Source organism: Echinops telfairi, unplaced genomic scaffold, assembly GCF_000313985.2.
Source record: "Echinops telfairi isolate 266 unplaced genomic scaffold, ASM31398v2 ScPeMD7_2;HRSCAF=8, whole genome shotgun sequence".
NCBI lineage: Eukaryota > Metazoa > Chordata > Mammalia > Afrosoricida > Tenrecidae > Echinops > Echinops telfairi.
In genome coordinates this window covers 51,570,932-51,597,254 of record NW_022103898.1, presented here as the reverse complement: position 1 = coordinate 51,597,254, position 26,323 = coordinate 51,570,932, and the positions used below count along the sequence as shown (strand labels likewise).

At 36.3% G+C, this 26,323-nt stretch overlaps 1 protein-coding gene across 1 annotated transcript in view; it reads right to left on the bottom strand.

The window, feature by feature from the left end:
- Positions 1 to 403: 403 nt before the first annotated feature.
- Positions 404 to 26,323, bottom strand: part of PAWR (pro-apoptotic WT1 regulator) — a 44,972-nt gene continuing 19,052 nt past the window's right edge. The window contains exons 3-6 of the mRNA XM_004700774.2: positions 23,522 to 23,556; positions 8,754 to 8,895; positions 5,130 to 5,234; positions 404 to 3,103 (exon numbers count right to left, since the gene is read on the bottom strand). Coding sequence (XP_004700831.1) covers positions 3,017 to 3,103; positions 5,130 to 5,234; positions 8,754 to 8,895; positions 23,522 to 23,556 — 369 coding nt within the window. The 3' untranslated portion in view covers positions 404 to 3,016. The remainder of the gene's footprint in view (positions 3,104 to 5,129; positions 5,235 to 8,753; positions 8,896 to 23,521; positions 23,557 to 26,323) is intronic.

Below are 26,323 nucleotides of genomic sequence, written 5' to 3'. Positions count from 1 at the left end.
AGGGATTGCCATAGCAATTGTACATTACTGCTTGGCGTGGCTGAACTATGGAATGATACCTGTATTAACTCCCAATAAAAGGGTTTTGGGGAAGAACAAAAACATAGCTTCTTGTAGTTGCCCCTGATGCAACCTTTTTATCTTTTAAACCAACTGAGCAAGTGTGGGAATGCTATTGTACTACACTTAAATAAATTCCCTTAAATTTAGAAACACACCATCAAAAACTTTCTCTTATCTTTGAAAGTAACTGTAGTAAAATTAAACTACCAACAATTCTATAAAAAGGTGATAACAATTATTTCAATAATTTTCAAGTTAATGTATATCAGAAACCAGGGCAGCAATTTTATGTTTACTTAAAATATACGATTGTTTTGAAAATGATCTCATGAACACATTATAACTTTGGATGTGTTTTATTATGCCAGAATACCAAGACGCGTAAGAAATAATATATCTGAAGAGAATTAATAATTTCACAACCATTACTACTTTATTGACAATAGCCAAGTTTTCTAAGGTAGCAATTATTTCAGTTACTTGAAAATGAGGGGGAAAACTCTACACTTTCATAAATCTTAAGGAGAAATCTGGTTAGGTTTTACTTTTCCCCAGTATTTGGTGTGACAACTCTATGTGAAATAAATAATGTATTTTACAGGGGAAAGGAAGCACATGACATGCACTTTTGCCTCAGTTATTATGTCTCCTGTATTTGCACTAGGTTCATGTAAAACAACAACAACAACAACAAAACATTGTTGGAAATGTTGCCAATAATTGAAGGAAAAAATAAAAACAGTTGTCTTTCATAGGTCTAATTTTTTAAAGTAAAGTGAAATATCTCATTATCTACAACATGGATTAAATATAAAATTCAAATTAATTATGTTTCCTCTAACTGAAGAACCAATCCACCATTGGGTGACAACAGATCACCCATCCCAGGCTACACATTAGTGTTTGGGAAGGAAGCCCTTATCCGGTCATTGTTCAACTATTCCAAATTTGGTGATCTAATCTAGAACTCCTGTTGAGTAATTTTCTGGAAAGCTTCAAAAAGTCCTGGAAATATGCACTTGAACTTTTGAAGCCCATCCCTCACATATGTATGAACATATGAAAACTGTTCTAGAACCAAGCTAATTATTAAATAAAGTCTCAAAGGGGAAAATAACTAGAAGCTAAAATTGTTACTTAAAAAAAGCCCAAATAAACCCAAACAAATAAAACCAAAACAAACCCACTGCTATCATGTCATTTGCAACTGATAGAAACTCATCTATCTATAGTTTCTAAAACTTTAATTCTTTATGGTACAGACTCCCTTATTTTTCTCCCCCAAGCAACTGGTGGGTTTGAACCTCTGACCTCGAGGTTAACAGCCCAACGCATAAGTCTCAGAACCACCAGGGCCCTGTAGGCCAATTCCAGGGCCTTCATATATAGGAGGAAAGAGGTAAGATCAGTTATTTCAGATTCACCACGATTACCTTTATACATTTCAGATTTCTAGGTTCTTAATCTAGCCCTATCAAGTGTTACAGTCGGAGAATTCTTTTTAAGGACCCCATGGATTCTGATGTTCAGCCATGCTCGAAATTTCTGAGTGGGAAATGGAAGGGAGGCATGGTAGGTAGCCCTAGGTAATTCAAAGAGTTTTAGAATTCATCATCTGACACAATTTACTACACATTTTTCCTTAGTGTCTTGCCTATGTTCTAACAGTGAACAATTAAGGGGTTTGAAAAGCAGTGTCAGTAAGGTACCCAAAATGGATTTTAATATGTCCAAGTCACTCTGCACATAAATTGGATATTATCAGTACACGATTTAATATCCAACCATCAGCAGAAATTTTTTTAATGCTAGGGTTTTTTAAAAGGTGGGATCAGACGCAACATACAAATTGTAACAGAAAACAACCAAGAATACTAATGATATTTAATAGAAGATTAAATTTTTTTATGATTCCTCAAAAATAACTTTTAAAAGCTCCAATGCTGGGGGCAGAAAAATCCCTAAATCTGGGCTAGAAAAATAATCTCTTAAATGAGTGAAAATAACTGTCAATGCTATTCTCAGAGTTAGAAACTGGCAACCTATTTTAGGACTAGTTCTACTTATGTATTGTTTCACTCATGTAATCAATAAATGCTTTAAATGTGTGTAAATATGTTGGTTTTGATTTTTTAATGCATATAACATACATAATATCATCAGCAACATGAATTTTTCCTTATACACAGAAATTGTAAGACTTTCCAGGCCTGAAGAATAACCAACTTTTAAAATATTTTATGTTCATTAATAAACAGTACCTACAGTAGAAATTTTACAGTAAAATTACAATTGTTTTTCAAAAGCTGAAGTGATTTTGATATTCAAATTCAAAACAGTAAATTTTCATTTACTATAGCACAATTCAAGTATTAAAAAAAAGTATACTTAGCCAACAAATACATATTAAGTGACTTTTTCTAGTAGCTTTCCTTTAAAAAGATAACTGTAACATCACAGCATGAATCTATGACTCTAAATCACTTAAAGTAAGTTGAAAGAATAAATGACAGCAGACAGACTTCGAGTAAGACATAAACAGATAAAAAGTTGTACACATCAGTGATAAGGTATTTGCAAGTAACTCCCGCCCAAACATATGGATTCATGTAAACAGAGACTATGTATATTGCTTTAGGGAGAAAATGCACTACCAAAGATAAAATGTATTTAAACGGTTATGACTTTAAATCATATATTATTTGAATACCACACAGAACCACAGAAGTCATAAACTTTTAGTAACTGTCACTTATTTGTGGAATAAAACATGAATACTTTGTTTGAAGCTAATCATGAGAAAGAATTATTCTGAAAATAAACATCACTTTTCTAGAAATAAATATACATACTTTGTTTTTTGAATGCATTCTATCATAGGAATATTGTCCTAGCTTTGACCATAACATTCAATCAGTAGTTTTAAAGTACTTTCCACACTGTCTTGAATCTTCTACCTTGTCAGCTGCCCAACAACCTTCAAGAGAGTTTTATTTTCTTGTTTTAGTTGTTCATTTTCATCTTCTATGTCATCTAGGTCCTTAAGTGAAAAAAGCAAATAATATTATGAGATTTTTAAACATAAGACAAATATTCTGAAGGCTATACAAATACCATTAATTATGCATCCTAAAATGACCTGTTTTCAAGTATTCATTTTTAAACGAGGCAAATTCTGAAATAACTTCAGATAAAAGGTGCTCCGCATGAAAGGAGCAGCCATTATTCAACATGGCATTGTCACCAAGAGCAAATGAGGACCAGCTTTGGCCAGATCATTCCATTTCCTAAGACAAGTCAGGAATTGGAATTGTGAATCTCCCAATTTTTAACCATTACTAGTTAAAAACCAAGTCCCACCTGGTGAAGTCCCACAAATGGCAGCCTAACAAAACATGCATGTCAACTCAGACTTTATTAAAGGTCCCAGGTTACAACTTTCCATCAAATTGTACATCAAGAGATACCATTACAGGTTCTGAATATACACTCCTACCTCCTGGGTGTGATCTTTAATAAGTGTATGTGGGGTGAACATCTAAGCAGAAGATACAAATGAGGCATGTAGAAGGAGCGGATCAGGAGCACATAGAAGTTGATTTAGCTTAATTTTTATGTTGTGCTTTTCAAAATGATAGCTTATGTGTGGCAAAGATTTTGGAGCTTAAAAACAAAACTGAAAACCATAAAACTAGCTAATAATCGTCTAGCTTTAAAATACATATCCCAGCTCTACAGTCCCCATAGTCTAGTAGTATATCAACCATTTGACACATTCTAGTTATGAGAAATATTATTTCAAAGCAGACTATTAACTAATGCTGGGAAAACTATAAATTCTTCCTTACAATTTAAAATTCCAAAACTTGAATGCAATCAGCTTGAATTTTAAGTATATTATATAAAAGCAGTATTCAAAAGTACAATGCTTTTGAACTAGGTACTTTTTAAAATGATTTTTGCAAAGTTAGAATTTGCATTTACTCACAAACTAAACGAAAGCTGTTGGGGAGCCAATCTGCTGAGATAATAAAAAATACAAGATTCCTAAAACTATGGTAACGAAAATCTAGTTAAGATCTAGAATTAAATAAAATACATTCATACACCAGTTTTAAATTGTAAACTTCACAAAGGCAAGGGTTTTGTTTTTTTTAATGCCCACAGCAACTAATACAGGGAGTATGTATCAGATTTTTTAAAAATCTCAATTCATTAAATCACATTTTAATATCAATATATGTCTGTATTTTGAAAAATGAAAGGCAGTGTATAATAGCTATTATACACTGTTAAAATTATCAAATATATAGGAGGTCATATAGTAGCTCAGCTGATTACTATGTAATTTATTACACCTGATCTAGAGAAAATTACATCAACTCTGAGTTTGTTTCATAATCAACAACCTGTAAGCTAGTGTTTTAGAGCTTTATGAGAAAGAAGTTTTTCTTCTTTCCTGGTTAGAGTTAAGGTTGGGTAGGGGGCCTGCTCCTTTTTACCCGGAAGCAAACTTTTCCTTTCCTTCAGCCTACTAAAAATCCCTCTAAAGCACTCTTCGGTGAGATGGGATTTCTTCTCATCTCACCACTACTACACTTGAGTTACCAAAAATATCTGCTTCTTAAGCAGCAAATTCTGGGACTCAAATACAAAGCAAGAACTACAAAGAGCAATAATTCTGAGAGTAGGGTATAGTCTAACCTAAAGCTGGTGATGCAAAACGAGGGGGAAAAGAATGAAAATAAGATAAAGACATCTGAGATTTCTTATACAGAGAAAGTAACAACTTTAATTCTTCGTTGAGAAAACTGTGCCACGCTACCTGTATTTCCAACTCTAACAAAATATAGAACAAACTCACTCATCAATCAATTCCAAAATTAATACATATAAGTGATTATATCTGAAAACTGGCCAGATGAAATCAGCTGGAATAAAATGATATTTTTTACTATCACAAACTATATCACTAACAAAAAGCCAAGTAATTCAATTATGTAATGTATGATATATTTTCTTCTATTTAACAAAGAAACCATAATACCAAAATGAGAAATACTTACTCTGTTTAACAAATTAATTTCTTCTTTGAGTTTTCCAATCATTTCTTCTTTATCTTGCATCAGTTTCACAAGTCGTAAGTTTTCTTGCCTTTCTCTTACTATTTCCTAGTAGACATAATTATAATGTATTAATTGTGATGCAACCGATTATTGATAATCTTTAAATGGCATGCATCTAACATTGGTGAAATAATCTTAGATATATGAAGGTTTTCAGTGAACTTTTTAAGGTATTTATAGTGAGGGGGACACCCCCCCTTTCCTTCCCGCCCCACTCCACCCACCCGCCTGCCAAAGGAATCAAGGGCATAAGGGGGAATATAGAAGTTGTAAAAAAGGTTTTGAATTTATACAGATTTCCACACACCTTTAACAAATACCCTTGGTAACTTTTATCACTACAATTAACTAAGAGGCAATTATATGGATAATAGACTATGAGAAAATTTAAATTAAATATATAAGGATTTAGAAAAGGAGACTGCCCACTAGAAAACTCTAGGCTGAAAATTAAGGTCTTCAATTTTGCCTCAGGTTATACTGTTCAGTGACAATGAATGAAACGAAAGCATTTTATTAGATTATCAACATGAAAACTCAAAAACAAAGCAAAATAAGAACGCAATACTTAAAAGAAATCTTGTTTAGAATCCAAAGCCATGGGCTGGGTCAGCCATCTTGGGGACAGAGAGACCAAGCTGAAAGGACTTGGCTGAAATTTGGCTACTTTCTTACTACTCTCTCTAACAAAAAAGGAGCAAGTTATCTGTATTTATTAGCTACTACCAACTCCCAGAATCCCCAGGTTATAAACAGATGCTTCTTTAAATCTTTTAAGTGGAATTTGAGTTGTAACAGGTGGGTATGGCTAATGAATCTGTAGTGCAAGAAAAGAGACCTGATGGCACAGGGGACAAGGCAGGCAGTTCAGAACCACCAACCCTTCCGCAGGGGGCAGGCAGACACCACCTGCTGATGGGAGAGCACACAGACCCAGAACACTATGGAGCAGTTCCAGTGTGCCCTAAACGGTAGCTATGGCTCGGAATCAACTCAATGCTTGGGGTCTGTTGTTCTAATGCAAGAAAAGGTTAGATACCCTTTCAATTGTTTAAAAGCTATACGGGCAGCAAGCGAAGGGAGGTGATAAAGAATTTGTTATCATTAAGGGTTAGTTCAACTATTTCAATTAAGAGCACTTGCAGGAGTTGTCCTAAGTCGAACCCCAGGGGCTGTGTTCAGGGCTGCATGCAAACCTTTGTGAACTCCGGGGGCTTTTTTTTCTGACAATCCCCATGAATATTTTAGATCACTTATTCTTTAAGGAGTTGAATGAAATAATAACTCCGGGTAGAAAATAGTTGTAGCTTACATATGACCTAAAAATAATGGTAATGTTATATAAAATTATTATCTATTTGAAATGCAGAATAATTTCAAGTCAGAAAAAAAACACACCTCATTTTCAAAATCTTTAAGTAATATAGTACCACTCCCAATTTTAAAGAGTAAAGGTCAATGAAAGCTGATATTTATGGTTAATAATTTTATGCCATAATTTATTTGAGTTGTCCTCAAAGATAATTAAAAACAAGCTTATTCATACACAAAATTGGTTCTAACACCAATCATGACCTAACTCAGAACAGAAAATAAAGTCTACAAACTTTATTGAAAATTAACTCACAATGGTATATGAAGAGGTTCCCAAAAGGTTGTGGAAAAATTAAAAGATACTGGTACTTTTTCCTCAATCATTTTGAAACCCTTAGTTGAAGGTTTCACCCACCATAAAAGCCCCAGTGGTGTAGTGGTTACTCGTGGGCTGTGATCTGCATGGTTGACAGATCAAAACCACCAGCTGCTCCACAGGCTAAAGACCGGGCTAATCCCATAAATAGTCTCAGAAACCCACAGGGGTTCGCTATATAAAGCATTGACTCTATACTATAGCATGGAAGTTTTGTTTGTTGGGGGGATTAATTACCACCTTAAACTTATAACTGCTTTAAAGGGAGGGGCTGTTTTCCAATAAAATAGAACACTTAGCAGAATGGGAGTACCCATTAACTATAACATGATACAGTGATAACCTGATTGTCGAACTCAATTTGTTTCAAATCTGTTTGAACAATGAAAAGTTCGAGAACTGAACATATTTTCTGCATTCAAAATAATGGAAAACTAAATAATTGGTTCTAAGGCTCCAAAATTATACATATGCCTTCATTTCTCCAGGATTCAAATCACTTGCAGCCTTTTAGCCTTCTCACATAACACTGTCTTGGATATGCTGTTGGCATCAAGTTTTTCTGATTTATACAAATTAACAGTAACTTTTCAACTACTTCCAATGATCTGAGCTTTTTGTTTCATGGTAAACAATTTCATACCTTTTGCTACATTAACAATCACATCCCCCACCCCCCGTCAGAAAAAAGATAATGTTGACTTAACCATGTTGTGTTCTGCCACCAATCAAGACAAGTAACTACCTGATTCAAATTTCGCAATGATTTCTTTCTTTAACTCTACAGTGGTTCTCATTGTTTTCCTCTAGGTCTAGGTTTTACTGTTGTTATCACTAGCTTTTTTTTGAGTCATGGTTATGACATTTTACTCAAAGCACGCGCGCGCGCGCGCGCGCGCACACACACACACACACACACACAAAGGCACATTGACGGATGTTTCAACACACTAGCACAAGCATTATATGCTCTCTAAGCAAGAGCAGTATGTAGACTGAACCGTGAGTCACCCTTTGCGCCCGAGGCAAGAATCGAAGTGTGGCTCACTCTTGCCTGTACAGGTTTTTTCCAGTCGATTTTCAGCTAGACTATCAAGCAAAGTTCCGAACACCGAATAGGTTATTTTCTAGCTTTGCTGTTTAAGGAGTGGAAAGTTCGAGCTTGGAACTGTTTGACAACTGAGGTATCACTGTACAAGAATTGGCTTCATTACTAAAGCTTTAGCATCAACAGAAGTAAACAGGAATATATAAAGGAAATCAGAATATGTCCAGCCATTATTGTCTAGATACTAAGTGAATTAAAGATGTTGTAAGAAGTCCTGATGGCATATTGGGTTATGAGTTGGGTGTTAATTGAAAGGTCAGTAGTTCAAACCCACAAGCTGTTCTGTCAGAGAAAGATGAGGCTTTCTATTCCATAATATTTAGTCTCAGAAACCCACAGGGTAGTTCTACTCTGTCCTAAAGGTCACTCTGAGTCAGAACCGACTTGATGGCAGTGAGTTTGTTTTTAATGAGCCTTAGCAGTGCAGTGGTTAAGCACTTGGCTGCTAACTAAAAGGTGGGCAGTTTGAATCCACCTGCCACTCCACAGGGAAAAGATGTGGCTAGAAACCACATAGGGCAGTCCTACTGTCACTTAGGATTAATGTAAGTCAGAACTGACTCCACAGCAAAGGACAATTTGACTGTAAGCATAAAGACAGAGGAGCATGACTCAGTCTCCCACTGGACTAGAGTCTGTCATTCTTGCTCTACTTCGTGGCACTTTCAATAGCTTTCCCCCCTTTCCTTGCAGTTGCTGTGGAAGTGGGGGAGAAAATTCCCATAACCATTTTATCAGAAAATCTTAAATCATGTATAATTCGTACCTTTTCAAGATCTTCAATTTTCTTTTCCAATGTGCTACTTGAGACTAAATTACCAGAAGCATTTGCATCCCTGTTGTATCTATTGAACCCACTTCTATCTGGTCTGGAATATCTACTTGAGGCATCTTCTTCGGTGGTTGTGCTATGGGGAAAAATACATGTTTTTTAAAAATTCCTGTTATTCAGTGAGAAGAATGCCAAGAAAATTTTCTATTCACCTTAAACAATGAACATTCCTCTGAGGTGACATGGTTATGGTAGACAACTTATTTACAAATGTAGCAGTTAATAATTATTCCAACACAATGGGGGAGGGGTGTGTGAGAAAAAGAACATTAATTCTTTCAACCAATATCGACTGAGATCTTGCCAAGTATCAAACATGAAGAAGGTACTGAAGATATATCAGCAAACACAGGCATGGTCCCTGCTCAGAGAACTTTCAATTTATCAGGGAATCTAACCAATTTTTTAAAACGGTAACACTATCAGTTAATAAAGTTTAGTACCATGAGAATTAACCCAGGAAACCTAAGATAAAGGAACCACCGTTTTTCTCTTCTGACGTGTCAATTTTTCCTGGACAAACACTTTTGTAACATAAACTGGACAACACAGAGAGGACAAAAGACCATATACAATAGAAGTTTTTTTTCTTAGTCTCAAATTTTGATAAATATAATCAGATATTACATTTTGATAAATATAATCAGAACTTAGGAGAAAAATTACATAAAACTGCTTTCGCACTCATACGGTTCATAATCCCATAATCCTAATTTAACCAAAAGTAGGCATGGAATGGCAATTCCTCATAAACACCTATTCATGAACTTTATGCCAATAGTTGGTTTTTAATGTAATACACGAGCTAATTTCTCGTACTAGTTAATTCGTCAATACATTATAAATTGCCACGAAACTTAATGCCATACAACACATTTCTTACCTCGTTTCTGTTGGCTGCAGTTAACAAATTGCTTTCATGATGCTTCCGTACCAGAGCTACAGCCATCTGAAGCCTTGACTTTGGCTGAACAATTTGTTTCTAAGCTCACTCACATGGCTGATGGCAAAAGGCACCAGCTCCTCACTCTGTTGGCAAGAGACTCCATGTCCCCTATGTAGGCCTCGTTCGTGGGCTCAGACACCCATCAAAGCAAGTGCCCCTCAAAAACAAGTGATCTGAGAGAAAAAGTGAGCCTAAAATGAAGCTGCATTGTCTGTCATAACCTAATCACAAAAGTGGCAGATTATAATTTCTGCTGTATTTTACTGGTCACAAAAATAAAACTTGGTGCAATGTGGGAGGGAATTCTAAATACCAGGAGGCGGGAGGTAGGGTTTATAATACATGGACGACGACTGCCAGTTTGTTAATGTATTTAATGCAGGCTGAATATCTATTATTTTGTTTAATAGAACTCACAAATAATAGGGAAACTAGTCTCACAGAAGCATACTGATAGGAATAGGAGAGGTTTTAAATGAATTTCCGCAGGCTCAGATTATTTATTTTCAACTTATATTCAAAATGCAGGAAATGACACTTCTTTGGGTGAGGGGGCGTAATATGCCATTTATTTATTTATTTATTGAAGGTGGAATTAAAAAAAAATCATTTTATTGGGGGCTCGTACAACTCTTATCACAATCCATACATACATCCATTGTGTCAAACACATTTGTACATTTGTTGCCGTCATCATTCTCAAAATATTTACTTTCTACTTGAGCCCTTGCTATCAGCTCGACACTTCTTAATATGTCTTCAATTCTTTTCATTGATAGTTCCAGTGATTTATTCATGTTATTCAAGTTAAATCTGAAATAAATCTTGGTTTAAAGAAATAGGTTCTTTATCTATGAATTTACTACACATGAATTTTTTTTTCTTCTGATGGAAACAAAAATTCAAAGTGTTTGTTGTGTGGTATTTAATAATTTTTTGCTAATGTACAATTTCAAGATCACCACTTATTTCACCAATAATTATCACACTGTGAGACACCTAACAACCTGTAAAAATATTTCCCCTAAATTTTTAACTTCCACCAAAAATCATTTCATATCATTCTTTCCTTGAGTACAATTAGAAATGGAAAGCCATCAAAATAGGAAAGTGAAAAGAATCTTTTTTTATAGCAGAATATATTAGAGATGAGAAAAACTAAAGTTCAGGGACCGGTTTGGAGGCTATTGTAATCATCTCTATAAAAGATGATGCTATCCTAGAGCTTGGCATGGTGGTAACTGAGACTCAGTAGGGCTTGCTAATTGGGTGTTGGTGGGGCGGTAAAAGAGTCAATAACGGTGCCCATGTTTTTAGCTGTGGACATTGGTGGGTGTTAAGTCCAACTCCTGGAACCCATCAGGTTTCATAAGTTTGCTTTTAAATATGTTGATGTTAGGATGTGTCTAAGATATTTAAAAGTAAATGTCTAATAGTGGTTGGTTATACCAATATGAAATAATGATTTGTAGTCATCAGGATGTGAACAGTTAGCAACGGAGGCCACTTAAATAAATGGACTTTCTTGTACAGATACACAGTTTAAGACAGTGGTTCGAGAGAGACATAATCAGCTATGCACTTGATTCTCAGTAAAAAGGTTGGCAGTTAAACTTGGCCATAGGTGTTTCAAATGACAGGCTAAGGCAATCTGCTTGGAAAAAATGCTACGAATTCTACTCCACACACCAGGAGTCATTATGTGCCAGAATTGGTCAGCAACTAACAGAGTGAGCTAATTAACTTTGACAGGAACAGGTATAAGAAAGGAAGAACACAACTGGGAAGTACAGACTGAAAGGTAAAAGAAAGCCAAGGGAATAAAGACCCACTGAAGCCACAGTGTATTCCAGAAGTGCATTAGAACCCTCTTAAAACTTAGCTCCCTTAAGCCCTCCCCGCCAAGTCTAATCATCTGCATCAACCAAGAGATCATTCAAGCAAAGACTACAATGCTGACGACGATATACAACCGAACCCCTAAAAATATGGCTGCACATTAATAGTTTTGTATTTGCTTGATAAACAAGCTTAAAATGGCATTTGAAAGAAGTCCAACAATTTAAAAAATCCATCACGTTGGGTTTGTCATAATTGTGAAGAATGGTGTTACTTGATCTTATTGCCAAATTTAGCTGTTTATTCTAAAAACAATATTTCAACCTATCAAAAGGCCAGATAGGGACACTAAAAATTACCCAGAATAAAAGAAAGATTGTTTCATTAACTCCAAAAAGTTTGTAACGTTCTACTTAGGAATGTCAACATAAATCTCTAATAATAGATTGTAGAAAGAACCCTTCCTCTGCCCTTAGCCACAAAGATATTAATGATAATCTTCAGAAAAGGGAAAGAAACAAACAGTATCATCAAAGAAAGGACCACCCTTTACTGGAAGTTTTTCCACCCTCTGGGAATTTTCACATCTTTTATGGGAAGACATATCCAGTGGCTAGGAGGTGTAATGTTGGGGGAAAACACTGTTATTCTAAAACTATCATGAGAAGATTAGTAGCACTGTGGGATTACAGTTAGAAAATTTTTCCATGTAAATAGATATCTCATACCTTAGCAATTAGAAGAAATTTGATACTCATGGTTAAAACGGAACATAAAAAAGGGGCACCAAACATTTAAAAGTACCAGATAAATCATGAAATTCCAAAATAACCAACAAGTACATGATAACAATCCTTCATACTTTCGGAAATATTCACTATCCCATTTTGTCTCAGGCTTCACTCCTGAAAACAGACTCTGTCCTGTGGATGAGGTTGTCTCACTCATCTACCTTTAAACACACATGTATGCACACTTATTCACTAAAGAACAGAGCAAATGTAAATGACTATACCAATAATCCCACCAACTCAGAGAGAACTACCACTAGCCCTGCTGGTATGGTGGATTACAAATTGGGCTACTAACTTAGTAGTTCAACCGTCAGCCACTCTGAGCGAGAAAGATTAGGCTTGGAAAAAATACTACGAATTCTACTCCACATAAAAGGAGTCATTATGTGCCGGAATTGATGTCAGAGTAACTATCAGCAATTAAAAAAGCGAGCTAAGTAACTCTGACAGGAACAGATATAAGAAAGGAAGAAATCCACAGGGGCAGATATACTCTGTCCTATAGGGCATCTATGTGTTGGCACCCACTTAATGGCAGTGAGCTTAGAGTTCTGGAAGTATATTTTAGGTCACAGATCTCTTTGAAGCTCTCATGTATAAATACAGATATTCACCCAGAAAATTAATATTACATTCTTTCACACAGAATTTTAACTGTGATTTATGAAACCTATTGACTTTAGGTTAAGAATTCCGAGTTGATATTAACGATAGACTTTCTCTTCCACATACTCTTTATATTTCTCTTCCATATACTCTTTTCATATTTCTCTTCTGTATATTCTTTCCTTCTCCCATTATTTAAATATATAATTGATATTTTTCAACAGGATAATTTTTATGGCTACATATTAACTATACATAGTGATGTTATAGTTGATAAGGTTAACTCACTAACTATATGCTGTATATTATAGTTAATATAGTTAGTCCATTGCTAAATTTTTAAAATGGCTCCTGCTATAAGATTTAATTCATGTAAAAATTTCTCTTTTTTGGTTTAATATTTGATTTTTAACAGTTTTATTGGCATATAACTCACAAGTTCAATAATATTAAAAGGAGTTGGACAATCATCTCCACAATCAATTTTAGAACAGTTGCTTCTTTCTTGTTATCAGCTCCCCATTTCTCCCCAACCTCCCCCACCAGATATCATTACTGCATTCACTGTCTCTATCACTTTAATGATCCTGGATTTCACACCTACAGAAAAGCAAAGGGGGAAAAAATACCCAAAAAAACCCAAATGACTGAAAAAAACTCTTACTGTACTCTGCATGACAGCAAGGTTATTCACATCCCTGCTCTATGGTCAGAGGGAATTCACTGGATGCTTAATCCATGTGTTGATTTTGGGTTCCCACTTTCATCCATAGCATTCTGCAAACTGGATGTTCTCAATTTCAGTTCTGATACCATTCCCTCCTTTGGGTTTGAATTCATACTCATTCCTGATATATTAAATGTACTCAATAATTTTTTAAAACTGTATTGGGGGCTCTGATAGCTCTTATAACAATTCACACATCAGTTGTATCAAACTGTACTCAATAACTCTAAAGAGATCAAATATAAGAATTATCAAACACCACATAAGAGCTATGTGGGGGGAAGTCAGATACTTGCTGCCAGACTGCTGTCTCATCCCACCACGCCCACGCCCGCGCCCGCCCCCCCCCCCCCCCCCCCGCCCGCGCCCGCCCCCCCTTCTTCCCTGATGCTAGAGACAATGGGTTACCTCTCTCTGGAGCCTAAGGCCATTAGTTTGGGTCCTGTGGGCGGAGTTCACATCCAACTGATAATGGTTCCTATGGAGACCCAAAATCAAGTTAAACTGCTACCAGAAATCTAGGATCTGCCTATCTTGCCGCGTGTACACCCCCAATCCCTCCTTCCATAGTGCATATGTCCCTAGATCACCCCCTCCCATCACTGTAATACCTGTAGCACAACCCTTTCCTGTGACGTATGTCTTCACCTGTATTGTGGGGCTTGCACGTCCCCAATGTCCCCAGAGAGTATAAAAGCTTGGGGAGCATTAAAGTTCAGACTCCCTCCACGTGGATTACCAAGCGGGGCTGAGGTGAGCGTGCTACCATGAAATATGTCTGACTCTTTATTTCTATATATCTCTTTTATCTCTCATGCTCTCTATAACTTTACTATAATATTTACTTATTATCGCTGTACAATTGCTCCTACCAAACCCGTAGTGATTGTGCTAGGAGCTGGCTTCTTCTGGCAGAGCTACATAAAAGAAGTCGGAGGTGGGTGTGGGTGGGGAGATTCTTCTGGATGTAGTTCGCATATCCGGTAAAATCACATACTCCTATGATCTAAGCACAGTGCCCTGTACCTAGAATGATCCAATAAATATTTGGCACACACCATCCATTTTCTTTCTTATAAAATTTCCAACTAAGTAATATAAAGAATGCCTGTGTTTTAAGAATAAATAAGGAGCTCAGAAAAACCTGTACACAAATTTGTCATAGCAACATTACTCATAATATTGCATGAGTGCAAACAATCCAATATCCATCAAGTTATGAACAGCTATAAAAATGACAGTAACCGTGCGCAATGGATTATTACTCAGCCAAATTGTTGTTGCTGTTGGGTCCCACTACTGAGTCAATTTGGACACACAGCAACCATTATATACAAAAGAATCAAACACTGCCCAGTCTAGTGCCATCCTCACTGGGTCATTTACATAATCTTCTGTTAACTTGAACGAAGGGGTGGAGTCTAGCCTGTCAATCAGGTCATAGCTAATGATGCCTCTGTGTGAGCATGGCCTTCTGAGGAATCCGGGAACTCCTGTCTTCCTCGCTGGAGACAGGACACACACACACACTCTCTGCTTCACATTCTGTTGACAAGCCACATACAGCTATGCTGATGGCAGCTAGAGCCCTGGAGCTGGAGGAAACACATGAAGAGCCGGGCCAGTGCAGAGATGCTTCCACAAGACTTTCCACCCACTGGCCTGTGATCTTCCTGTTTTCAGCATCATTGCATGTGCTGTGTGAGTCTGTAGGAGAACTTATGGACTAGTATCGGACATATGGGCTAATATCGGACTTATGGACTATTAAATTTATGAACTTGATCTGGACTGGGCCAGGATGTTTTCTTACTAAATATATAATTACTCTTGGATATAAAACTTTCTCTTACAGAGTCTCTGGATTTGTCTCTCTAGTCAACCCAGACTAACAAACTCACAATTGTTATGTTTGAGCCCATTTTTGCAGCCACTATATCAATTCATCTTAGTTTCAGTGCAACTAGGATGAATTCCTTCAGTGCCCTTGTTTACCAAGCACGAGGTCCTTTTCCAGGAAGTGAGCCCTTCTGACAACATATCCAAAGCAATGGAGATGGAAGTACAGTCATCTTTACTTCTAAGGAGCATTGTGGCTGTACTTCTTCTAAGGCAGATTTGTTTGTTCTTTTGGCAATCTAAAGTACTTTCAAATTCTTCCCCAACACTTGCTACCAGCCGCTCCTCGAAAGAGAGATGAGGCTTTCTGCTTCTGGAAAGATTTTCATCCTTGGGAAGCCAAAGGGTCAGGTCTACGCTGTCCTACAGGGTTGTGATTTGAGTAAGAATTTGATTTCTTGACTGTGGTCCCCATGGGTGTTGATTATGGACCCAAGTAAAATGAAAGATTGGCCTTCGATCTTTTCTCCATCGTATGTTGATTATTGGTCCAATTATGAGGAGTCTTATATTCTTTGATCTCCATCAATAAGTGCTTCAATTTCAGCAAGCAAGATTGTGTCATCAACATTTTAATGAGCCTACCTCCAACCCTGATGCTATATTCTTCTTTAAATAGCCAGGTTTCTTGGATCATTTGCTCAGCATACAGACTGCACAAAGATGGTGAAAAGATACAGCAGTGATCCACACCTTACCAGACTGTGTGCCATGCAATATCCCCTTGCTCTGGTTGAATGACTGTCTTTTAATCTATGTACAGGCTCCACAGAGCACAATGAAGTGTTCTTTCCAATGTTATCCAAAATGTGTTCTGATCCACATAGTCAAATGACTTCATAAAACACAAACACCTTTCTGGTATTACCTGCTTTCAGCCCAAATCCATGAGATGTCAGGAGTGATAACCCTAGTTCTATGTCTTCTTCTGAATCTGCTTGGGTTTCTGACACCTCCCCATACATGTTCTTCTTGTGAATGATCTTCAGCAAATTTTACTCGTATGTGATATTAATGATATCATTTTCACATCTACTGGGTCACTTTCCTTTGAAATGGGTACAAATATAGATCTCTTCAGACAAGGTAGCTGTCTTCCAAAATTTTTGGCATGAGATTGTTGAAATATTTCAACTAGTGTTCTGTCAATTCCTGAACCTTTGTTTCAGTACAACTAAGATGACTTCCTTCAGTTCTGTCAGTTCTTAATCATAAGCCACCTCTTGAGATGGTTGGGTGCAGACCAATTCTTTATTGATTGTGTGTGTGTGGGGGGGGGTTCCCAGTGTCTCTGCGTATCTGTTCTATCATCTTTTGCTGCTTCCAGCATCATCCAGTACGTTGCATCTACACTCCTTCAATATTGCAATTTAAGGCCTGAATCCTTTCATTTCCCTGAATTTGAGAAATTCTGAGCAAAGGCCATCCTTTTTTCTTTTCTAGCTCAAGTCTTTACACCTTTCTTCTTCTTTTTTTAACAGTTTTATAAATCATATATCATAAATTCAATGGTTTAAATACAATTGCACATTTCATTATAATATTTCGATGTCTTCTTGAGAGTCCCTTTGCCATTTTCTGTTCAGCTCTTTTAATTCACCATTCTTTCTATTTGCTTTAGCTACTCTACATTCATTTGCCAGTGTCAGAGTCTCTTCTGGTATCCACTTTGGTCTCTTCTTTTTAATGTTTTCTTCATGTATGATGTTCTTCATGTCATCCTACAACTCATCAGGTCTTCCTTCATTAGTTTTTAATGTGTCAATCCGGTTCTTGAGATATTCTCTGAATTCCAGTGATGTAAACTCAATGATGTATTTTAGCTCTTGGGGACTTGTGTTAATTCTCTTCAGCTTCAGCTTGAACCTGCATGATTAATCCACAATCTTTTCTACAGTTAGCCCCTCACCTCGTCTTAATGTGGGTCTCTTCCCACAGAGAGTCAATTAGATTTTTGTGTATTCCATCTGGTGAAGCCAATTTGTATAGTTGCTATGTATTTTGTTGAAAACAAGTGTTTGCAATGAAGAACTCACTGGTCTTGCGAAATTCTATCATGCAATCTGCAGCTTTGTTTTTGTCATAAAGGACATATTTTCCAACTACTATTTTTGTTCACAGTTTCCAACTTTTATATTCCAAAGCCAGTCATTATCAATGCATCTTGATCACATGTTTGATGGATTTCAGAATGAAGAAGTTGATAGAACTCTTCAATTACTTTATCACAAGCTTTGATGGTTGATGCGTAAATTTGATTAGTAGTTGTATTATGTGGTCTTCCTTATAGGTGTATATATCCTATCACAAGAAATGTTATACTTTTAGATTTTGAAATGTCCTTTTTGATGATAAATGAGATGCCATTCCTCTCGTTTGTCATTCTTAACACAGTAAATCAAATGACTGTCCGATTAACAATGGCCAATACAACAAGTTCATCTCCGTTCATTAATGCCTAAGATATTGGTCTTTATGTGTTCCATTTCATTTTTGACAATGTCCTATTTTCCCAGATTCATACTTTGTACAAATCCATGTTCTGATTACTAAAGGGTGTTTGCAAGTGTTTCTTCTCATTTTAGGTCATGCCCCATCAGCAGAAGGTCTCGTATGCTTTGCGCCATCCATATTTTTTAGAGTAAGCAAATCATAGAGGCAAAAAGCAAACTGGTAGTCTCACAAGGCTGGGAGATGGGATAATGAGGAGTGACTGCTTCAAGATAAATAACTTTTTGTAACAGATAGTGGTTGGTAATGGTTTACAAAAAAAATTAATGAATCAGCTACATAAATGAGTAACTCCCATGAAGTTTACTGACGCCTGGTAAAATTATATATAAGATGGCTCAACCTGCATCATCTTCACAATTGCTCGGATGTTCAATTTCATGACAATCCAAATAATGTAAGCATGAGGAAAAACAACATTTACTGACAAACCTATCAATATCTTTCTAACCTCAGGTAAGTCACAAAACTGGTCTTAGAAGGAAATAGTTATTCTTTAAGAAAAATCATGATCTTATTTTATCCAAATTTACAGGTCCCTAAAGAAGCTGTTACAGTGAAGGTTTCTGGTATATTTAAACAACACTTAAATGAAAGAGGGAAAAGCAGAGATCATTCAATTGATATCAGCCATTCTTTATGCAACTTAAGATAAAAGAAAAGCAGAAGATACCTGTGTCATATTAAGTGAGAGACAGACTAGAAATGAAAATGTACGTCCACTAGTCACAATAAAATGTCTGGCCTCTCTGGGATCTTGAGGGTAGGCGGGTGGCCATCTGGCTTAGAGGCAGTGGGGCCCACGTGGAGGAGGTGCAGTGGCCTGTGTGACCACGAGGTGTCGAGGGGATCAGGTATCAGGCATCAAAAAATAAAAAATAATATCCTGTGTGCCCACCTTCCCGATGGCAAATGTGTGCATAAGCAAATGTGGAGAAGAAAGCTGATGGTGCCCGGCTATCAAAAGTTATAGCCGCTGGGGTCTTAAAGGATTGAAGGTAAACAAGCAGCCATCTAGCTGAGACACAACAAAGCCCACATAGAAGCACACCAGCCTGTGTGACACCACGAGGTGTTGAAGGGATCAGTTATCAGGCATCAAAAAACAAAAAAATCATATCATTGTATGCCTACCTCCACAATACGATTGCTGAAGACAAATGTGTGCATAAGCAAATGTGGTGAAGAAAGCTGATGGTGCCCGGCTATCAAAAGATCTAGCCGCTGGGGTCTTAAAAGCTTGAAGGTAAACAAGAGGTCAACTAGCTCAGAAGCAACAAAGCCCACATGGAGGAAGCACACCAGCCTGTGTGACCACGGGTGTCAAAGGGATTGGGTATCAGGCATCAAAGAACAAAAGATCATATCATTGTGAATGAGAGGGAGTACGGATTGGGGTCCCAGAGCCCATCTGTAGGCAACTGTACATCTCTTACAGAGGGGCCGTGGGGAGGAGATGAGCCAGTCAGGGTACAGTGTAGCAACGATGGGGCATATAGCTTTCCTCTAGTTCTTGGATGCTTCCTTCCTCCACAGTCATGGTCCCAATTCAACCTTACAAATCCAGCTAGCCCAGAGAATGTACACTAATACAGACAGGAGCCGGAAACACAGGAAATCCAGGACAGATGATCCATTCATGAGCAGTGGTGAGAGTGGCTATACTGGGGGTGGGGGACTCAGGGGGTGTAGAAAAGGGGAATTGATTATACGGATCTGCGTATAACCTCCTCCTTGGGGGGTGGACAACAGAGAGGTGGGTCGAGGGAGACAGCGGACAGTGTAAGATATGACAAGGTGACAATGGTTTGTAGATTATTGAGGGTTCAGGAGGGAGGGAAGAGCGGGGCGGGAGGGGAAGGGAAAATGAGGGTTGGATACCAAGGGCTCAGATAGAGGGCAAATATTTTGAGAGTAATGGGGGCAACAAGTATACAGATGTGCTTGACATACACTGGATGTGTGTATGGACTGTGATGGGAGTTGTGTGAGCCCCTAATAGAATGATTAAAAAAAAAAAAGTCTGGCCTCTGGTGAATCCGCTCTGACTATAGTTGAGTGATGTGAATAGCCTTGCTATCAAAAAAAGAGCATTGTAAAGTTGATTATGACTGATACAGTTGGGTTAAAATACAATCATTTGATCTCCCTTTTGACTCATTCTAAAATTGTTTCCGTTTTTAACACTTTTGGCTTTCTTTTTGGTTGAAGTTCTTCTATGTCTTGGCTAGTCAGTGTTTATTTATTTATTTGGTTGTCAAGATGCTACAGGACTGGGCAGTATTTCCTTAGGTTGTGCATAGGATCACTATTGGTTGGAACCAACTAGATGGCACCTAACAACAATGAGAGCGAGAAGAAAATGTTCTCAAAATAACTGGTGATGACTGCACAAATATGTTTAATAAAACAGAAAAATTGAATTATATATGAAGCATATGGTAATAAAACGAAAAAAAAAAAAAGCTTCAAAAATAAATAGAGAATTAAAATGTTAACAGTGGTTGATGTGAATGGTAGGAACAAAGGTGGGTTTTTCTAATTCCAAATCTCTACATTTCTTTAATCTTTAATAGTATTACTGTTTTTATTATTATTTTTTAAAAATAATTTTATTGGGGGCTCGTGCAACTCTTATCACAATCCATACATACATCCACTGTGTCAAGCACATTTGTACATTTGTTGCCATCATCATTTTCAAAACATGTGCATTCTACTTGAGCCCTTGGTATCAGCTCCTCATTTCTTCCCCTCCCTCCCCACTTCCCACTCCCTCATGAACGCTTATATTACCGTTTTTAAAATGAAGAAAATAATTCCTTTTTAACTGTACAGAAATCCTACCCTAATCAATTTCAGTAATTGTAAAGAATTATAAAGGAAGAAAGGTCTTGATAAAGCTATTTGGATTATAGTTATAAAATCGTGATAATAACTTGAAACATTACTGACATGATATAGGGTTATAACTCTACATTTTAGCCTAGATGGTAATTCCTTCTAAGCACTCAGATCCTGATTTGTCCATGCTCTTAATAAGAACAAAAACTTACATTTCCTTTCTTATAGATTCAACTAATGTGCTCATAAGGAATGTGACATAATCAAAGGTTCACTGAACTACAGCCAGTTTCCTCATCTGGGAAAGAAGATCTGTGTGCCCAATGAAGCTATTGTTGAGTTCATACAGCAATATGTGAAGGTACTTTGCAAACAAATTAAAGGCTAAACAAATGCAACCTATTATATTACCTGGGAGGCAGGATTTGGGAGCGCTTATTACAAAATAATTAAAACTGCACTAAACACATTTGTGAAACCAAAACAATCAGTTAATTACTATGTAAGAACAATAAAACCTAACTTGTTTCCCAGGTTTTAAAATCAATGTCATACCTGATGGATGAGTTACTTGTTTAAAATAAGAAAGGGTAAGTGACATAATCATGGCTAATCTGGCCCTTTGCAAAGCATTCACAAGGGTTTCACCTATTTTTTTCTTTTTCTTCCTCTTTTATAATTTTAAGCAATGCATTATAAACTTAGCCAAAGAATTCTATTAACAAATTTACACACTGGGAGGAAAACACCCCAAAACAATAAACACAGTTGTGTAACACTGATTAATATAATGATTCTTCCTCAAATCGTGTGATTCAGAAATCCTACAGCCCTCCAAACAGTTCCCTGAAGTTATTTAAAACTTTTTAAAAGAAAATCCATAGAGCATATAGATTAGCTGTTGCTCTAAAGAGCCAAGAAAATCACAATTCACTGGCATTGAGTCGATGCCGACTCATAGTTATACCTGTGGAAGCCTTTGGGTAGTGCCTCCAGAAGTACATTCTAGGCATGTAAATGCTAGAAAAATTAATATTCAACTCAATTCATAAAAGCACACTTTCAAACCAGGTATCTTCTGAGTGTTTAAACCTTGTAAACATTTTATGAATTACTTTAGCAGCTCATATATATAGTTGCATCCTCGTTTACTGAAAATACTTCCTAGCATATGATGCCAAATGTCTGACCTTTAGTTCATCTCTCTTTATGAGCCTCACTTGTCACCAGACACCTTCACAAGCAAACATCCATTCTCCAGCCATTGTAACAACTTGCTGGCAGATTAACACAAGTAATGAACTGATTGTGCAAAACCTAGCAAATTCATACCAAATAAGGCATTTAAAATTTCAGATAAAGTTCCTAAGATGTCCTTTTGCTTTTTAAAAAGTATTAAAAACTATGAGTTGCTATGAATTAGCGAATCATGATCAGAAATTAAAACATTTTCCTTTTTTAAATCAGTACTGAAATGGGCTACCTTCTTAAAGCTGAAAGACGTCTTAAAAAAAAGTAAAATTAATTATGTCTTATTTTGGTTTTAAGGCTTTAAAATTTTTTTAAATCCATCGATTTTGGTAAACGTAGGAGGGCAAAGTTCTATTAATCATATTAACCATTAGCCAACGGTTGATCTTCTATTTTGCTACTGCCTTTTTTTCATTTAAGTAACCAACCTAATTTGAACTATTTCATATTTTGGAATCGGAATGATTTCCCTGTGTGCATACAGAATTATTGCTCATAAAACAACCTTATGCTTCCATTTATTTGTTTTGATTATTTTTTAACAAACGACATGCTTAGACTGTCGGGGGGGAAAAAGGAAAAAGGTTAAGTACAAGGACCCAAATATGCCACAAGTGGAATAATGTTCTCAAGGACCTGAAAATAAAAAAGTATGCTAAGGGGAACAATTTTTTCCTTCCTGATTTAACAAAATGATAAAAAATAAAAAAATAAACCTTTTGGCTCATACTTGTAAGAAAATTATTCCCCTTTGATTCTAATCACAGAACATAAATCTGAAAAGTGCTCTTTTAAAGATTCTTTATTTAATAAGAATCAGGTATATGTGATTGATATAAATACCTGACATGTAACCACAACTAATCTTTATTCCTCAAAGCAAAAGCTGTTTAACAAGCAACGTATACATGTTAGCAACTTAAAAGAATGATCAGTTTCCTCATATGTACTCCACAATTACTCGAAAATTTAAAATATAGTCCATATCAGCAGTTAACATAGCAAAGTTTTTCTGTCTACTAGGTACTGTTCTAAATATTTACTAATATAATTAGGAAGCATATAAGCTCAGTGAAGTTGAAGGTGTACTGATGTGGGCAGTTTTCAAAGACTAGAATATGACATGGCAACAGAGAGTACACACCTGTGCTCTTTGGGGGAGCACATTAAGGCTTCTTACCTTAAAAAAAACTGCTTGAAAAGGTTCTAGTTAGTTCTGCCAATATCGCACAGACATACACTAATGTCTACATTACGTAATGAATCATAACTTAGAGAGTCTTACCTTTTATATCTGCCTGAAACTGTTCTAGATGGCTCCTGTAAAGGGAAAATTGTAAGGTATTAGTTTCAATGTGTGTGCAAGCACACAAGCTACTGATTATATAAAAACAGTTGACACAGAATATCTACCTTGGAAAAAAAGTTACTTCTAATTAAAAAAAATCTTTAAAAAATTGTTTTAAATTAAAAAGTAGGGCAATCTCCACTACTTTTAAAAAGTCAAACAAAACATGCAAGACTTTCCATATGATTTTTTGGGGGTGGTGGTCAATACTATTGATTTTTTTTTAATAGGAAAGTTCAGGAAAAAAATATACAAGTACAGTATCATTAAGAAACCATCCAAATCAAAATCTTTTAAAAGTCTGTGAGCAAAAAACACCCACAAACATTATAATCTTTATAACAGGTATATAGGTAGGTTTAAATTAATACATTTCAATAACACAGATATGGAAAATCCTTTGTGGATTTGATGTGGAATTTTAATATATTTTCATATTCATAACAACAGCATAGCTAGTTATACTTTTAATCTTTAAATTTTTTAAGTAGGTCTTATTTTCTCTATAAAATTAAGCTTTTAAATCAAAGAGTACATATTAAACATATATTGACAAAAGCATAGAAATAACATCCTTAACGCACAGATACAGAAAAATCACAAGCAAAAACTTTTAAGTTAAGAGTTTTTTATCTGCCTGCCATTAGTGTAGATGATGAAACAGCTAAATCTTTGAAGTGCTACTGACTTCTCTCAAGCTTTGCAATTCAAGTTTGGGGCCCAATGCCAACAGTCCAAGAGGTGAGTTACTAAAAGTGAAACAATGAGAGACGAAAGAGATGCTTTTCTTTGAGGTTCTATGGTCAACCGGGGTCCATAGAACCTTAACCACGCAAAGAATAACTTAATACAGGACAGCAGAGTTTGAGGTCTCTTTAATGCCCTTTCCTCTAAAACCAATGCTTTCATTAAGTTTTAAATGAGAAATTACTTCCTAATCTAGTCTCTCTTCTATTTCCCATAGAATCAAAAACTATAAAAAGTATGTCAAGAGGGTAGTGTCAGACTGCCTGGATTCAAACTCAGCTATATAAAAAACCAAACTCACTGCTATGGAGTCAGTTCTGGCTCACAAGGACCCTACAGGACAGAGAAAACTGCCCCTGTGCACTTCAAAGACTCGATACCTTTGTGGAAGCAGAGTCTTGTTCTCTTTCCAAGGAGTAGTTGGTGGTTTTGAACTGATAACCTTTTGGTTAGCAGCCCAATTCATAACTCATCAAGCCACCAGGGCTCCAAAAGCCCAGCTTTACTACTGACTATGTGACGTTAGGCAACATATTGGACCTAGATGTTCTTATCTGTAATATGGAGAAAATATTATTCTTATTTCAGCGATGTAAGCAATTAACTGAGATAAAACCACTTATAACAGTAGCTAACATATGAAAGCGTCAGTACCTTTTATTGTAGAAAATGTTAATATGACTACGAGACACACCATTATCTGCTCAGTTGTCCTTAACCTAGAAATAATATTAATATGGTTCCAAAAATGTCTTTAGGTTTTCTAGTAAGTACCAGAGAATTATTTTTCTATGAACAGCTGTTAAAATTTATGCATTAATTCTAAGTGCATCTAGGATAAGCAATTCTTTCATAATTCTTTTAGAGGCCATGTTTTTAATTCTTAAACAAATTCTTGCAAACAATAGTATGGTAAATTTACAATGTCTCTTAAGTCCCCGGTGGTAGTTACATAATTTCATGTCAACATGAAGATATATAAGTATGTAAGGGTGGTATTCAACCTGTCAATCAGGTGACAGCTTGGTGGGGCCTCCTTATGGTTATGGCCTTCTAATAAGGAGGGTACTGGGACCTCTCCTCTCTATCTGATCTCACCTTCCTGCTGGCTGACCCTTATTGTTGCTAGAGCCACCATTGGATCCACAAGACTTTGCACCCACTGGCCTGTGATCTTCCTGCATTATGCATCATTGAGCGTGACTGCTTAAGTCTGAAGTGGGACTTAAGCACTAGAATTGGACTTAATGACTTATGGACTTGAGTTGGACTGGACTGGAATGTTTTCCTGATATACATAACTACTTCATGATATAAAGCTCTCTCGCTCGCTCGCTCTCTCTCTGTCACTGGATTTGTTTCTCTAGTCAATCCGGCCTAGCGCAACTCCAAAAATGAAAAAAAAAATCAGTCATTCAAATGGCACCAATGAAAAGAGAAAGAATGAAGTTAGTAGGCAATTTGATAGCATAGAATAAGTTCTTACAACAATTAGGCAAGACCAACATATTCCTAGTAAAGTCAAAGCACTAGCCAAGGGTGTCCTTATTAAAAAATATTTGGAAAAAATTTGTAGTTGATCCTTTGAGTAATCCATCCAAGCCTAGTGGTTGATTTATCGATTTCTACCCTAACATAATGTTCAAGCTGTTCCAATGCGTTTACATCGCAAATATAAGGAACCGAACCGAGGTCTGAGACAGACAGAAATATTAACTGAGAGTGCTAAATGCTTTCAGATACAGAAATAATTGCACATTATAGATTTAATACTTTATTTTATACAACAAACGTATAAAACCGATACTTTATAAAATATTATATATCTGGTGACTGACAATATACTTTATACAGTGCAGTCTTTATATTATTTTAAAAGCACAATAGGTAAAGTGCTTACCCTGAAATTTAAATAAACTGGAAAGAAATATTACTATTACGCTTATCTACTCAAAGTGTATTTTATTTATTTGTTAGCTTTATCTTTCTATT